The following is a 16705-nucleotide window of genomic DNA, read 5'->3' as shown; positions in this document are numbered from 1 at the left end:
TACAACTGCTTTTTGTGCGTTTAGTTTACTGTTCGTCTCCCCCCAAAACCTCCGATTAGCACTGTTGGCTAAGTACGGTGCAAAAGAACTTCAATATACATACACACAAGTAAACAGGGGTTGAGCTGGTCAGTGCTCGTGTGAATTACCACTGTGAACACAGGAGTGGTGGGCTGCCGTGGTGCTACATTGTGGGGCAGTCAAGGTCAATGCCAGCGAAACTTAATTGTTGTACTACTCTGCTACGCTCCCACGTTTATGCTCATCGCCCCCACACCTCCCATTCGCACAGTTGGCGGCTACGTACGGCGCGAAAGAAGTTCAACATACGTTTCGCACGTACGTTCACATCGCGGGCGGACCCAAAGCACAGAATTCGTGCATTGGTTTTCGGGGACCACTCGCAATCAGAATCTTGATTTATACTGGAGGAATCCGATGAGCTACAAGAAGCCCTTTTTCACAGATGTCCAGTAATCCGAGAGTGGTGCACACGTGGCAACAGGGGGCGAGAGACCCCCCCCCCAAACCCCCTCATCTCCTCCCCCCCTCCCCCCCCGCCCACCACAAACTACAATCGCGTAGCCCGATTCGTTGTTTAATTGAACCGACAAATTCGGAGGAGTAATCGAATGGAGTCAAATAATTGTTAGGTACCCAGCTCCAAGTGAGTGCACGGGCGGGCGACGCCTTTTACCTGTTGCGTCCCAGGCACGGGCCCGAAGGGGTTGGTCGGCCGGACTCCGGGCTGAGCGAACAACATGGGCTGCTGGCCCATGACCGGCACTCCCACCATCGGCACACCCATCTGCAGGAGCCGCATCACCACCACCACCAACCACCACCACCACCGTTAACGTCGTCGTCGTCGTCGTCATCGCCACACTATCATCGCTATCAACAGCCGCGATCGCTTCGTTGCTGGATTAAGGCCTCTCCCCGACGCAAGCCACCATCCCCCCCCACCACAGCCACGCGATGATTCCGTCGCTCCAACAACCACGGTGGGTTCCCTCTCTTCGGCTGCACCACGATTACAAGTCATCATCGTTGCCCACCGCCCATGGCGTTTTCACCATCGTCGTGACATCATCATCAGAGCTTCGATCGCGAGAAATCGCCACGCTTACTACCAATATCAGCATCAGTCAGACATTTTTATTCCGACATCTGCGATCCCCCTATCTCTTATGATGTTTTCAGACAATGAACGGGTGCTTACACACGTGGGAGGAAAACGGAGCAACCAGAGATAAACCCACGCGTGCGAGGGGGAAACGCTCTATCCCATGGAGATCGAACAGGTGGCCTTATCCTGGCAAGCCAGGTTACGGCTGGCTCCTCGATGCCCACGGGACGGAATTTACACAACATCTGTGCGACCCACCAACCCCTCTCGCACCTCCACACAGCGCTGGATTCAAATGCGCGAGACACCACCGCTGCCGGCTTAAAACGTATCGGCCTCGCGTTCAACTCACGACTGCCGGCAAAGGGGTGGGCAGGCCGGCAGAGGAGTGGGCATGGTCAATGATCAGTATCAGAATATTTATTTATGCCGGAGGAATCCGGTGAGCGTGTCTGCCACGCGGACCGAGAACGGGAGATTGAATCGGAACCGCTGCGCCGGGCGCTGTGGCAGCGCCCCCGATCAATTCGCACACGAATGGCGGAGTGGGAAAATCGCTAAATCATAGGCGGGCGTGGCGGTCGCGAGGGTCGGAACAGCCCCTTGCTCTCTGAACGCAGTCATTCGTGTGAACGCTGCTGCTGCTGCTACTGCTGGGCAGGTGCAGGCGACACCGCCCGATGTTTGTGACGCATGGTTCGAGTGCCCACACAAGTGGCGGCCATTGCCAGGATTCCCAACCCTCTCAACCCTCCAAGGGGGTCCGGGGGGGGGGAGGAGGGAGGCAGGCAGGCAGCTGGGACTGACGGGACACAGAGCGCCGCCCTCGCTCGGCTCGACTCGCCCCGACGACCGCGCGCGGGGCGTTTGTTTAGCAATACGGCGGCGCCGGCGACCGCGGCGTTTGCTCAAAACCACCCGGCCACTTAAAAATCGATCGCCCCGGAGACCGGGAGGCGCGCTTCCACACTCGAGCAGCCCGCCACTCGACCCGCACGTCACTCGCCACCGAGCGGGGGGCCCCAAACACAACAGCAGCTAAAACACAGAACTGTCCCGCAAACGACGACCCGCGATACAAGAGCCGACGTTACACAACGACGTTGTTGTTGTCACTACAAACAAGGGCGGCGGCGGCGGCCAACACGGAAAGCCGGCGGGGAGGGGGGGGGGGATTTCCGAGAATTTGTTTGCGTGTGGGATTTTTGATAGGATCTGCACAAGAAACGTACACAAGCTTACGGCCGTACACGCGGATGAGCCGGAAAGCGCCGCGGCCGTAAGGCCAAGCAAGGCCCCCCACCCCCCCCCCCCCCCGAGCGGGGGACGACAGCGCTTCGGGTGGCGGGGGCGATCCACGCGCTCAAACGGCGCTGCCACTGGGCTCGCGGGGGTTAACGCGGGCAGCACAGACCAATAACCGCCCAGACCTGCAGCACAGGTGCACGGAGGCCCTCGTCCAGCAGTAGATTTACACAAAGGGGGCCTTTTCCAGATTCACCACCACCCCCCCAGACCCCCCCCAGCCACCCACCCCCCCCCCCCCACTACGGATGTGTTAATGACTACGGACGTGATAACCATGAAATAAGCGCCTTTTGCCAAAGATCTTTTGCAATGTGATTCCATATCATCGCAAACGCGCACCCCCAAATTACTCGTTCGGATTAAACCAAGCGGCAAAGTCGCCCTCGTAGTATGACGACGCATTTTGTTGCGCTGCCCTCTGATGACCAACGCCGTTGGGCGAGCAGCAGCTGAAAAACAAACACCCGTTTGCAGGCTTGGCGGTGGGCCCATTCAAGCACCACCAGCGGAAAAATCTTAAGCTTGGCTGAAGAGATGGGGCAAAGTTTCAAGGTGATTTCGTTGTAAACTCTGAATGAAAACTTTGCTTCTGTCCCCCACCGCGCTTTGAGCGGCCGTGCCCTCATCGCTGTGCTTTGACCTTAGCCGGTCTCCATCACAGCTGGTGCACTAATAGGCACGCGACCAAACGGCCCGGAACGTTACCACATTCTCGTGGGGGTTGGCTGCATCTTAAAACAATCGACTTTCGTACGCGCGCGCATCGTTACGCGGGTGCATCGTTACCCGCGCGCCCCACCGAGATAAAGATAAACAAGACATCTTTTAACCAAGCTTTCAGTGGTTTTAAAGCAGACTAAAAAGAAATTTTAAAAAATACAACTCCAAATGATTTTCTGCTCAAATGACTACTGGGGCATTGGTTGCTCATCACCAGTTTACAGCAGTGGTGGATTTCCAACGTTCCTACGTGCATATCTAGGTCGAGTGCATCTCTAGGTCGAGTGCATCTCTAGGTCGAGTGCATATCTAGGTCGAGTGCGTCTCTAGGTCGAGTGCATCTCTAGGTCGAGTCGATTTCTGCCAACTTCTCCCCTCCACAAAGTGTGGTACTAATTTTATTGACTCAGGAGGGATGATGATGATGATGGGTTGAGTCAACCCCCCCCACCCAAACCTGGATTTGAACTCGCAACTTTTCAGTTACGAGCCTCTCGCTTCTACCGCTGAGCCATGTGGCCGACCACTTCCAAATGAAAATCCGAAGGTGAACGTTTCCAGCGCACAGCTCCGCATCTCGCGTGGACGCGTCACCGCCACACCGCCTTCATCATTGTCGTCACGCGTGGCTCACAAATGGCCCCCCCCGGGTGGAGTGGGTGGAGCGTGGGTGGCGCGTGGGTGACGCGGGTGTCACGTAAATACGTGCGCCGCTCACCATTCCGTACGTGGGCAGCGGCTGGCTCACCGCCGTCGGGTACGCCATCGTCGCGGCGCCCTGCAACGCCAACGACAACAACACAACCACCATCACCCAAAGGGAGGAAGGAGACGGCGGGCAATGAGATGAGGAGCAGAGCAGGAGGGGGGCAGATGGGACGGAGAGAGCTGCCTTGCCCGCCGGCCCACCCCTCTCTCTCCGCTAGGCCGCCTCTGACTCACAGTCTCGCAAGAGGCAAGGATAACCCCGCAAATTCAGAAGCGTAAAAAAAATAGCCGGAACGCAGCAGAAAGCTGATTGGAGCTGGGGAAAAAAATCAATACGTAAACAGACAAGACGACGTGGGCGAATAATGCCGAGCAAAAGGTTTTCAGAGTTGTAGCTCTGCGAGGCGTTTGCGGGTGGCCCGGCGTGTTGTCCGGCACGTTGTCCCCGACGTTTTGCGGCACGTGCCGGGGGGGGGGGGGGGGGGGTAAGACTCGAAAAACGCGCGGGAGGAGGAGGGGGGTTGGTGTATCTGGCTTCACGGCAACGCGAGAGCCGCGGACTTTAGGCCGGCAACAGCGGCGGCACTCGGAATTAGTAGAATCACAGGAGACCCACCCACGCACACCCCCATCTTGATTAAGGGGGAGGGCAGCGGTAGAGAGGAACATGAAAGAAATGGAGACATTTAAATCACACGAAGCTGGTGGGTGGGGGGGGGTTGACGGAGGCATCATCATCCTCCAGTCTAAATAAAGAGTCTGATTCTGAACCACGGGGGAGAGAAGCAGCGCAAGGTGCAGCCGTGCACGGGGGGGAACAACGCCAGCTGCCGACAGCGTCAAACACCGCAGCCACCGCCATCACCGGGAAAATCACGACGGCCAGAGGGGGCCGCGCTCAGACCGTGCGCGCCGCTCTGGCGCGCCAGCGTGTCCTGCAGCGCCCGGCGGGGGTTAGGATTAGGGGTACGCGCAGCACTGCACACCGATTGGCCGGTGCCCGAGAGCACCACCCGCCGCCCCTCCACCACTAAATGTAACACCGACACTGCCGCCACTCCCTCACACAGCTACGCAACCACTTCGTGGAAGACACCCCCCCCCCACCCCCCTCCACACTCCACTTAGACGTCCCTGGATGCATCACTGCTGCCTGCCTAAGGGACCTGAGACACCACTAACGCCGATCAACTTACAAGCACTCAACGCACTCCCCCTTCCTGTCGTTAGAACTCCTGTGCCACACTTATTAACGAGCAAATAGCGAACACGGATCCCAGGCGCGTGGCAACATTGACGTAACGATGCCCAATCCACACTGCCCCAACCGACTGCCCAAGACTTTGTGGGTTTAACGGGCTCTGCCACACACTGTGGGTGAATTGGAACTGCACTCAATGGAGGCACGATAACAATTTTGCCGCAGCCACAATGGGGTTTGAACACAGTGGAGGTTCAATCGGCCACTGTACGGCTCAAGAGATTCACTGCCACTACTTGAAAAGGGAAACAACAAGAGGAGAGAGATCTACGCACAAACGCGAAAATGCATCTCAAAGGCGGACGCAGCCCAACAACACCAACAGCTCGTAGTTACACAACTACGCCGTGAGTCATGGGGTGGCCAGAAATTCCAAGATCCTGCTCACCGCCATCAAGATCCTCCAAGGACTCCCCATGCCCACTTCTCCTCTCTCGTCTCACTCTACTCCCCTCCTACCCCTCCCTTCTCATCTCACTCCACTCCCCTCCACGCACTCTCCTACCTCTCCCCTCTCATCTCACTCCACTCCCCTCCACGTACTCTCCTACCTCTCCCCTCTCATCTCACTACGCCCCTCCACGTACTCTCCTACCTCTCCCATCCCATCAATTGCATTGTACCCAGGTGTCTACACACATTGCTCCTGAACTAGTTGTGTTTTCTCCTCCCAACAAGCCCAACGACATACATTCACGGAATCGGCAAAACACTCTCGATGCAGGAGGACCCCCCTGAAATCAAGTCTTCAGACATGTAACCTAGGTAACGTATCAACAAGACAATGGCTGTCCCTTGAGTTATCCTTGAAAACCGGGCGGCAGCGATCGGGGGGGGGGGGGGGGGGCGGGGGGTCGATTGGGGGGCGATCGGTGCCACAGGCGTCGTCCGTCGCCAGTGCCATCGCCGGACGTCCGCGACCCTCCCCTCCTATTGGGTTCGCCCTCCGCCCGTGGTTAGTTCAGGTGATCAGGCGATTCGCTTCGAGACAACGCGGCAGGATCATAGCGGCGGGGGAGGGGCGGTGCCCGGGGCGATCGGCGAGGGTTGGCGGCAAGCGGGGTAAGGTCACACTTACATACGGCGCGACGCCCCATCCGTTCTGCAAGGGGAACACAGAGTAGGGACAACAACCCACAACAGTGCAGTGTTAGCCATAAGCACCAGGCAAGTCGCGCTGGCCCCGGCCAGCCCGCCCCCCACCCCCGCCGGCTTTCGAGGTCTGCCAGAGGTCGCGCACCGCTTGTGTGCAACAACGGGTCCTGGCAGCGTACGTACGTACGTACGCGTGTGCCTGTACGTACGTACGCTTGGTTGGAAAGAGAGTTAAGAAGAGTTTGCTTGCACGTTGCGGGCAATGGCTCCGACGACACTCCGTGGCAGTCTGACATGTTGCCGAATTGCCCCTGGCCAGATTAACCCCGATGCCTGCTGCATGTTTGGAGTTTGTGCGGTGTCTCTCCACCCGTGGTGGCGTGGATTTTTCTCCAGGTCCTCCGGTTAATCCGCTCCCACCATTTGCAATCCACATCATCACGCATTTCAGAGCTGTTTGGCTGCTGTACATCGCCACGCGATACGCCGCTTCGTTGAGTCATATGTGACGCCACAGGTCGCTTCTGAAAAAGAGCTATGTAGCTCAGTGGGGCCTTACACCTGGTAAAATAAAAATAGGTACTTTAGAGAATGTGGAATTTCCACCACTGGCTCGGGGGAGGTGAACCGGCGATGAGTGCCGCCCCCAGTCTTGTTCAGAGCGACCGTGCAGTCCCCCCCCCAACCCACCCCACGGTTATCGCTGGGAGCAGCTCACAGCTCTCTCCTCACAACCGCCTCGACCTCCGTCCCCAGGGATGCGGACGTTAACAATCGATCGCCACTCCCATGCACCGCTCTAGCGGCGCGGGAGAGGCGTCGACGGTGGGCAGCGCCAGCACAGTAAGTACAAAACAAAAAATCATTTACTCTCCATCTGCGCCGCACATCGATCGCTTGCCACTCTGCGGCCCAGGCCGGTGTGTCTGGCACGGGATAATTACCGCGCATCGGCCCGCTTGCGGTGACGCGCGGCAATGGCAAAACCGTTCGTTTAACGTCGCTCGCGCGGCGGGTCGGGACGGCGCTGCGGTTTGGGTGCCACGCCGTTTTTTCTTTTCCCTTCCTTCCTCCTCTCTCCCCGTAATACGCGAGTGGTTCAAGCGGCAGAAACACGAGGAGGCAAGGCCCACGCACGCGCGTGAAATCTGTAATGGAGGCGCTTTGACGAGCGATAGTAATGCACAAGCGGATGGCGGTGGCGGCACGCGCGGTGGCATCACAGGGAGGGAGAGGTGTGGGCGCACTTCGGCCAGCAAACGCAAATACTTTCAGCGCAGGATTTACGTCACGAAGTTTATTGGCACGAACCCTTAGGAACAATTTCGGTCAGGTTCTAGAAGGAGAGCCCCGAATAGAGCACGCGAATTTACACTCAAACATTGTTACTTGGACCGTCTTTAGGAGAGTTGTCGTGTCTCCGCTTTGTAGACGGACGCAACTAACGCATGAATGCTTTCAACCTCATTTGGAATGTAAAACGAAAACATTATCGTACCGACCTGCCGATGGGAGGGAAGGACGGAGGGGAGGGAGGAATGGCGGTAGGGAGGGAATGGATGGAAGGAAGGGAGGGGAGGGAATGGAGGGAGGGAACGGAGGGAATGGATGGAGGGAACGGATGGAACGGTGGGAGTCGTACCTGTGAGGGGGCAGCAGGCACAGACTGGGCCCAGGTGGCGGGGGCCGTCATGCGCGGCTGCCAGTTGTGTCCGCCCGTGAGCTTCTTCTCACCCGCGGGGGTCCACTGGTGCTCCCTGCGGAGACGGAGAGAGCAACGATCAACACTACACGAGGCGGTGCGGATATCGCTACCGAGGGGGGAACAAAGCGTGGCCCTGGGAGTATATCCCACGGCAGACGTTCGCCCGGCACAATTAACCCTCGGTAAAACTTTGGGGCAGATTAACTTTGCTTGGCGATGAAAAAAAATAAAAAATATCTCCACGCCCGCGCTTGCTTTCTCATCCTGATCTGCTCCTCGCCTCGCCGGGGGTTCCCGTGAATCGGCACGGACGCGACCGCAAAAACGCCGGCAAGGCAAACCGACTGCTTGAAGGGTAAAACCGGAGGGACGCGGTCGAGACCTTCGCACCCGCTCTCCACACCATCGCGGGGCGGTGACGCGGGCCCAGCGGCGGCGCATCTCGCCACTTGCTGTAGGGGTTCACACGGGTTCGAATCTAGTGGCCTCCCTGGTTATTGTTATTATGGTTACGTCCCGGACGTAATGAGCAAGAGTGAGCCATCGTGAAGCCGCCGTCGGAGTCAAAATTTGGAAATGACATGGAAAAATTACTCGCTTGCTCTGATACAGGGTGCTTCAAAACAATGTTAACACTTACGAGAATTTGCAACAATTCGCGGGCCCAGCGGCGGCGCATTTCGCCACTTGCTGTAGGGTTTCACACGGGTTCGAATCTAGTGGCCTCCCTGGTTATTGTTATTATGGTTACGTCCCGGACGTAATGAGCAAGAGCGAGCCATCGTGAAGCCGCTGCCGGAGTCAAAATTTGGAAATGACATAGCAAAATTACTCGCTTGCTCTGATACAGGGTGCTTCAAAACAATGTTAACACTTGCGAGAATTTGCAACAATACCACAAGAAATGTTCTGCTGCCTCCGGGTTCTGGAGACCACCTGGAGAAGGTTCCAGGCATGCGTTGACAATGATGGCGAACAAGAGGAGATGCTTTGACCTTTTGAAGCTATCAACATACATTTGTTATCATGTTGTGCCAACCTTTGGTGTTGTTAGACCGTACATTATCCGCTCTTTTTCCACGTAAAACGATAGTCCCATATAAGTGTTAAAACATTTTTTAAGCACCCTGTATATAGGAGCAATCATTGCCCCCCCACCCCACTCGACCCACCCCACCTCTACTGGTAGACTAATAATGCCCCAGGTCACTTGTAAATGAGACTCACTCTGGTCTCTTGGGTTCTCACCTGGGTTACACATAAAGGTAAAAAATAAAGCATGCCTAAATTATGTACGTGTTGAGTTATCTGTGTTTTCCTTGTTCTATCCGGGCCACCCGTCCTCGTCTGTTACACCGCACATGGCCAGGTGACCGCACTATGCAGCCCACATGACATGCGAGTAATGAGGCAGAGCGCGTGCAAGCCTCCATAACGGGTGGTGCTCGCAACACGCACGCATCAAAGCACGCTGCCAAGACGAACACACGGACCACACGGGGACGGTTTGCTTGAGATGTACACGTTGTGCACAAGTGTGCTGTCAAAAAACTCACTTTTTCCCTGCAGGGTTCATGGCTAAGTCTGTGGAGCACACACACACACACAATGTTAATTGTGTGAGCAAACAAGGTAGGATCTTCATCTTATCACAGGACAACATTTCTAATGTAAAATATTATAAAAATACTGCTGAATGAAGGCCACCACTGCATGTTGTGCCAACCTTTGGTGTAGTTAGACCGTACTTCACCGTGCCGTTTCACATGTGCTGGCGAAAGGGGGTTTTTGTCCAGTGCCAGTCAGATATCACTCGTCACTGATGTTAGCCGTGGCCTAGGATTGACCTCGGATCACGGAGTTCACAGCAGCGTCGCGGACTAACCACCGCACCGCCGCTCGACACCGGTCCGGAGTTTGGTAACCACGTTTCGTCACAGCCGAGTGAGGAGGTGCTGCAACCCACTGCCGGTGACGACTGCTCGTGACGATCGCCACGCGATTGACCTGGCGCACACTGCATCCTTTCACCGTAAATCGGAAGCTTTATTCATCCCGCAGAAATCGGATGATCAATTAAGCTCTTTTTCACGTAATGTCCAGCAGATTGCGGGTCGAAAAGTTACCACAATACAAAAAAACGATGGGAGTGCAACGTATAGGAAAGGAAAGCAAATCACTAAAACTAAATATACTTAAGCTCAAGTAAAAATGTAGCTCTGTATTATCTCTCTCACGCCACTGCTAGCAGAAGGGCCTCCCCTCCATCTGCTCTAGAGAGCACCCCTAGAGGATATTTGCCCGACTCTTCTACGCTAGCCAGGCAGCTTGGAAGAGGCGGTGGCGTGCCCACACGCCACCCCATCACACGCGACCTGCCGATCGACTAAACGTGATCGTACCCATTTGTACCGCAGGGTGGTCGGAGGCTCTGGCGCGCGTTATCGGATAAGAGCAAATCGAACCGACCGCCTCCGCATTGCAAGTCCAGCGAGCTAACCCACGGTCTACCCCTGCATAAAACTGCACCCCGACACAATCTGGGCACTAGCGGAGGCGGTTTCTCCGCACACCGTCCCGGCAGTGGAAGGAGATGGCGCCACGTGGCGTGTGCCGTGCCCGTGTGCCCTGCGCGTGTCACGAGTAGCGCGCGGTGCGCGCGCGTGCCAGGCGCGCTCTTACTGCCGACGAGGTTTGCGAGCGACGAGTCGAGGTCGTTGGGGGCCAGGATGGCCGCCTGCTGCGAGGACGTGGGCGCCGACGACTGCGCGGGCGTCACCACCATGGGCTGCAGGATGTCGCCTAGCATCACGACACCTGCCGGCGCCAAGGGGGCAAAGGTGCGGCCGGTCAGCCGGGCAACAGGCGCAGCAGCGAGGGACCGGCGTGTGCCGATTCGGCCCCTCGTAGCTAATTAAATTCAACATTCGGCTCAAGATTCGTCTAAGCAACCGATTTTTTGTTGTCGTTTTTTTAACATTAGCTCTGTTCGTCTCTCTGTAACGAGTGGAGGAGGGGGGGGGGGTGGTGGAAGGATGCGGTAGGGGCATGGTAACTCTTATGATTCGATGATCAAATACGAAGGAAACTCAAGTATAAATTTGTCCGGCTGTTCGGCACTTGCCCTACTACGAACCGGTCACGTGAATCAACGCACTGCCTCCAAACTTGGGAGACACAAGCCGAAAATCGGGCACGAGTTGGACCTGAACACTCGAAAAGGATTTGGCTCGGCGTTTGTGATAATCGATGTCATCGCGATAGGTGGCTCGAGAGGTGAAGTGCTTTATCGCTCATCCAATACTTCCGAGCACAACCGCACATCGGAGAGATTTATAGAAATCCAAGCGTAATCACGATTTCTACTGTGTGCCACCGGTGTAACGCCACCATGTGGCCATTCAGAGCTCTCACGGAGCTGTGCATCATCAAACCCGCATTCCAGAATGGCCAGGAGAATGAGATGTCGCAGAACTACTTCTGAAATCCCTCAAGGTGACCTCTTAACAACACACGACGACGAGGAGGAGGAATGGGAGAGGTGATGAGAACATCACAATGGTAGCAGCACAGGAGCATCCGGGAAGAGTCTAAGAGACTCCGCGAAGCTTTCCGAGGTGAGCGAAAGACATCAAAATGGAGCAAGGGACAATTGGTCGATTAAAGGTGATTGACTACAATCATTGGTGGCCACACCTCCCGAAGGTGGGAAACCCCTCCACAAAGCCACGCTCAGCATGACGCGGCCGACGAAGCGGATTATGTCACCAAGCACGCGTCCCATCACCTCCCGTCCAGCGGCACACGTGGGAAGGGGTGAGACTTGTGTGTCCCCCCCCCCGCCCTCGCCCCACCCAACTATCTTCACATTGTCCGATTAATCGAGCAATCGGACCGAGAATCGATGATTGGAAGGAGCCAATTATCCCGGGTTACCGAACGACGCCACGAGCAATCGACGGCGTCGTCAAGAGGAGTGGTGAACGCTCTCCCCGCCAGGCCAAGCTTAGTAGTGCGTGTGGGGGGGTGCGGCATGCGTGTGGTGGTGGGGGGAGGGAGGAGTTAACGGCAAAGCGGTTCGCGGTCGTGCGGCCGAGGGGGGGGGGGAGGGTGGTGGTGAAACGCAGCCGGGCGCAGCGAGGAGGAAAACGCCGAACTCACCCGGCCAGACAGACACCGCGAGGAGACAGGCAGGGTTGGGAGTTGGGAGGCCCCCCCCGAACCAAGGGAGAGAGGGGAGAGGGGCGGTGTGGGTGGGGAGGGGGGGGGCAGAGTGAGAGAGAGAGAGGGAGGGAGGGAGAGAAGCAGTCACGGGATGAGAAACCACCCGCCGGTACGGCCCACGCGAGAGCGCCCTCCGCCGCCCCCGGGCACTGCATGCAGTGAATGGGTTACCGCCGCCAGCCCCCACTTATCTGCGACGCACAAACACAGGCAAGTCAACGGCAACAACAGGGGCAGCAGGACAACCGATGAAGCGCTTGAGCCTCGGAGGGGAGGGGGTCAGTGGGGTGGGGGGCTGTCCGGCAAGCGATCGGCAGCACTCCCAGATTCTCAGGGGCTCGCTGCCGCCGCCGCCACCACCATCACCACGGTCACCACCGCCAAGGCATCGCCCACTTAGCCGAACATTAACCGGCGACACGTTTCCGCGACACCGTCGGTTGGGTCTTGACTTAAATCTTTCGTGACCGCAGGAATTAATATTCTTTGGGTCTTTCGCTAAAGTCACGTAGATAGGTTCAAGGAAAATAACAAAAAACTACGACGTTTCGATCACAATACTCCTGACGACGATCGCTTGTGTTGTGATCGAAACGTCGTAGTTTCTTTAAACCTATCTACGTGACTTTTCCGAAAGTCCCCAACAAAATACCGTCGGGTGGGGCGAGCCCGGTGACGACCACCATCGAGGTGGTGGTTCATTCATTTGGCTGTTTTGATGAGGAGCCGTTCGGAGAGTGCCTGAGAGAACCCGCTGACATTTGCAGAGCTGGAACTGAAAGCGTTGCGGTGTGGATATCGGCCCTGAAAGCTGTCTCCAGCTTCCCCAAAGACGCTCGGGTCAATGGTGGGGGGGGGGGGGGGGGCGTGCTGTTTCAACGCGTCTGCACTCGCGAGCAATTCAAGCCTGAAAGGCAAAAGGTCGAAGGTGCAGCCCTGAAATTTCTAGTTCACGCCGATGCTGGCGCGCAAGCAATCGCCGGAGGGAGGGCAGCTCGCCTTAGGAGCCTGGGAGTGCCGATGCCACGGACGCATGCTCGACGGGGTGGTGGGGGGGGGGGGGCTTGCTCCATGCTCGCGCGCCACATTCCGCGGTGTTACGCCGAGCCGCGAGCTCGGTGCGGCCAGCGCCGCCACGGTGGGGAAGAGTCGTGCCGGCGGCGCCGAGTTGGTTACGCTGCGGGCTTGTTACACTGCGAGTTTGTTACACTGAGTTTGTTACACTGAGTTTGTTACACTGCGAGTTTGTTACACTGAGTTTGTTACACTGAGTTTGTTACACTGCGAGTTTGTTACACTGAGTTTGTTACACTGAGTTTGTTACACTGCGAGTTTGTTACACTGCGAGTTTGTTACACTGCGAGTTTGTTACACTGCGAGTTTGTTACACTGCGAGTTTGTTACACTGCGAGTTTGTTACGCGGCGAGTTTGTTTCACTGCGAGTTTGTTACACTGCGAGTTTGTTACACTGCGAGTTTGTTACATTGCGAGTTTGTTACAGTGCGAGTTTGTTTCACTGCGAGTTTGTTACACTGAGCTTGTTACACTGAGTTTGTTACACTGCCAGTTTGTTACACTGCGAGTTTGTTACACTGAGTTTGTTACACTGAGTTTGTTACACTGCGAGTTTGTTACACTGAGTTTGTTACACTGAGTTTGTTACACTGCGAGTTTGTTACACTGAGTTTGTTACACTGAGTTTGTTACACTGCGAGTTTGTTACACTGCGAGTTTGTTACACTGCGAGTTTGTTACACTGCGAGTTTGTTACACTGCGAGTTTGTTACACTGCGAGTTTGTTACGCGGCGAGTTTGTTTCACTGCGAGTTTGTTACACTGCGAGTTTGTTACACTGCGAGTTTGTTACATTGCGAGTTTGTTACAGTGCGAGTTTGTTTCACTGCGAGTTTGTTACACTGAGCTTGTTACACTGAGTTTGTTACACTGCCAGTTTGTTACACTGCGAGTTTGTTACACTGCGAGTTTGTTACACTGCGAGTTTGTTTCACTGCGAGTTTGTTACACTGCGAGTTTGTTACACTGCGAGTTTGTTACACTGCGAGTTTGTTACATTGCGAGTTTGTTACAGTGCGAGTTTGTTTCACTGCGAGTTTGTTACACTGCGAGTTTGTTACACTGCGAGTTTGTTACACTGCGAGTTTGTTACACTGCGAGTTTGTTACGCGGCGAGTTTGTTACACTGCGAGTTTGTTACACTGCGAGTTTGTTACACTGCGAGTTTGTTACACTGCGAGTTTGTTACACTGCGAGTTTGTTACGCGGCGAGTTTGTTTCACTGCGAGTTTGTTACACTGCGAGTTTGTTACACTGCGAGTTTGTTACATTGCGAGTTTGTTACAGTGCGAGTTTGTTTCACTGCGAGTTTGTTACACTGAGCTTGTTACACTGAGTTTGTTACACTGCCAGTTTGTTACACTGAGTTTGTTACACTGCGAGTTTGTTACACTGCGAGTTTGTTACACTGCGAGTATGTTTCACTGCGAGTTTGTTACACTGCGAGTTTGTTACACTGCGAGTTTGTTACACTGCGAGTTTGTTACACTGCGAGTTTGTTACACTGCGAGTTTGTTACACTGCGAGTTTGTTTCACTGCGAGTTTGTTTCACTGCGAGTTTGTTACACTGCGAGTTTGTTACACTGCGAGTTTGTTACATTGCGAGTTTGTTACAGTGCGAGTTTGTTTCACTGCGAGTTTGTTACACTGCGAGTTTGTTACACTGAGAGTTTGTTACACTGCAAGTTTGTTACACTGCGAGTTTGTTACGCGGCGAGTTTGTTACACTGCGAGTTTGTTACACTGCGAGTTTGTTACACTGCGAGTTTGTTACACTGCGAGTTTGTTACACTGCGAGTTTGTTACGCGGCGAGTTTGTTACACTGCGAGTTTGTTACACTGCGAGTTTGTTACACTGCGAGTTTGTTACACTGCGAGTTTGTTACACTGCGAGTTTGTTACGCGGCGAGTTTGTTACACTGCGAGTTTGTTACACTGCGAGTTTGTTACAATGCGAGTTTGTTACACTGCGAGTTTGTTACACTGCGAGTTTGTTACACTGCGAGTTTGTTACACTGCGAGTTTGTTACACTGCGAGTTTGTTACACTGCGAGTTTGTTTTACTGCGAGTTTGTTAGACTGAGCTTGTTACACTGAGTTTGTTACATTGCGAGTTTGTTACATTGCGAGTTTGTTACACTGCGAGTTTGTTTCACTGCGAGTTTGTTACACTGCGAGTTTGTTACACTGAGTTTGTTACACTGAGTTTGTTACACTGGGAGTTTGTTACACTGAGTTTGTTACACTGAGTTTGTTACACTGGGAGTTTGTTACACTGAGTTTGTTACACTGCGAGTTTGTTACACTGCGAGTTTGTTACACTGCGAGTTTGTTACACTGCGAGTTTGTTACACTGCGAGTTTGTTACACTGAGCTTGTTACACTGAGTTTATTACACTGCGAGTTTGTTACACTGCGAGTTTGTTACACTGCGAGTTTGTTACACCGCGAGTTTGTTACACCGCGAGTTTGTTACATTGCGAGTTTGTTACACTGAGTCTGTTACACTGCGAGTTTGTTTCACTGCGAGTTTGTTACACTGAGTTTATTACACTGCGAGTTTGTTACACTGCGAGTTTGTTACACTGCGAGTTTGTTACACTGCGAGTTTGTTACACTGAGAGTTTGTTACACTGAGTTTGTTACACTGAGTTTGTTACACTGCGAGCTTGTTACACTGCGAGTTTGTTACACTGAGTTTGTTACACTGCGAGTTTGTTACACTGCGAGTTTGTTACACTGCGAGTTTGTTACACTGCGAGTTTGTTACACTGCGAGTTTGTTACACTGCGAGTGCGTTACACTGCGAGTTTGTTACACTCAGTTTGTTACACTGCGAGTTTGTTACACTGCGAGTTTGTTACACTGAGTTTGTTACACTGAGTTTGTTACACTGCGAGCTTGTTACACTGCGAGTTTGTTACACTGCGAGTTTGTTACACTGCGAGTTTGTTACACTGCGAGTTTGTTACACTGCGAGTTTGTTACACTGAGTTTGTTACACTGCGAGTTTGTTACACTGCGAGTTTGTTACACTGAGTTTGTTACACTGCGAGTTTGTTACACTGCGAGTTTGTTACACTGCGAGTTTGTTACACTGCGAGTTTGTTACACTGCGAGTTTGTTACACTGAGTTTGTTACACTGCGAGTTTGTTACATTGCGAGTTTGTTACATTGCGAGTTTGTTACACTGCGAGTTTGTTTCACTGCGAGTTTGTTACACTGGGAGTTTGTTACACTGAGTTTGTTACACTGAGTTTGTTACACCGAGTTTGTTACACCGAGTTTGTTACACTGCGAGTTTGTTACACTGCGAGTTTGTTACACTGAGAGTTTGTTACACTGCGAGTTTGTTACACTGCGAGTTTGTTACACTGCGAGTTTGTTACACTGCGAGTTTGTTACACTGAGTTTGTTACACTGCGAGTTTGTTACACTGCGAGTTTGTTACACTGCGATTTTGTTACACCGAGTTTGT

At 54.1% G+C, this 16705-nt stretch overlaps 1 protein-coding gene across 7 annotated transcripts in view; it reads right to left on the bottom strand.

Moving 5' to 3' along the window:
* LOC116955548 (phosphatidylinositol-binding clathrin assembly protein) overlaps window positions 1–16705 on the bottom strand; it is a 77851-nt gene that overhangs the window by 14571 nt on the left and 46575 nt on the right. For 5 of the 7 annotated variants that reach the window (XM_076053297.1, XM_032976687.2, XM_076053298.1 and 2 more), the window contains 6 exons: window positions 10609–10743; window positions 9483–9510; window positions 7864–7978; window positions 6205–6228; window positions 3876–3935; window positions 698–808 (listed from right to left, as the gene is read on the bottom strand). In XM_076053297.1, coding sequence (XP_075909412.1) covers window positions 698–808; window positions 3876–3935; window positions 6205–6228; window positions 7864–7978; window positions 9483–9510; window positions 10609–10743 — 473 coding nt within the window. The remainder of the gene's footprint in view (window positions 1–697; window positions 809–3875; window positions 3936–6204; window positions 6229–7863; window positions 7979–9482; window positions 9511–10608; window positions 10744–16705) is intronic. The other 2 variants (XM_076053299.1, XM_076053300.1) reach the window with 2 other exon arrangements.

The sequence above is a fragment of the Petromyzon marinus genome, chromosome 60, assembly GCF_048934315.1.
Source record: "Petromyzon marinus isolate PM22_M1 ecotype Great Lakes invasive population chromosome 60, UKy_Petmar_22M1.pri1.0, whole genome shotgun sequence".
In the NCBI taxonomy this organism is placed as follows: Eukaryota; Metazoa; Chordata; class Hyperoartia; order Petromyzontiformes; family Petromyzontidae; genus Petromyzon; species Petromyzon marinus.
Note: the sequence above shows the minus strand (reverse complement) of the source record. Positions and strands in the feature narration are given on the sequence as shown.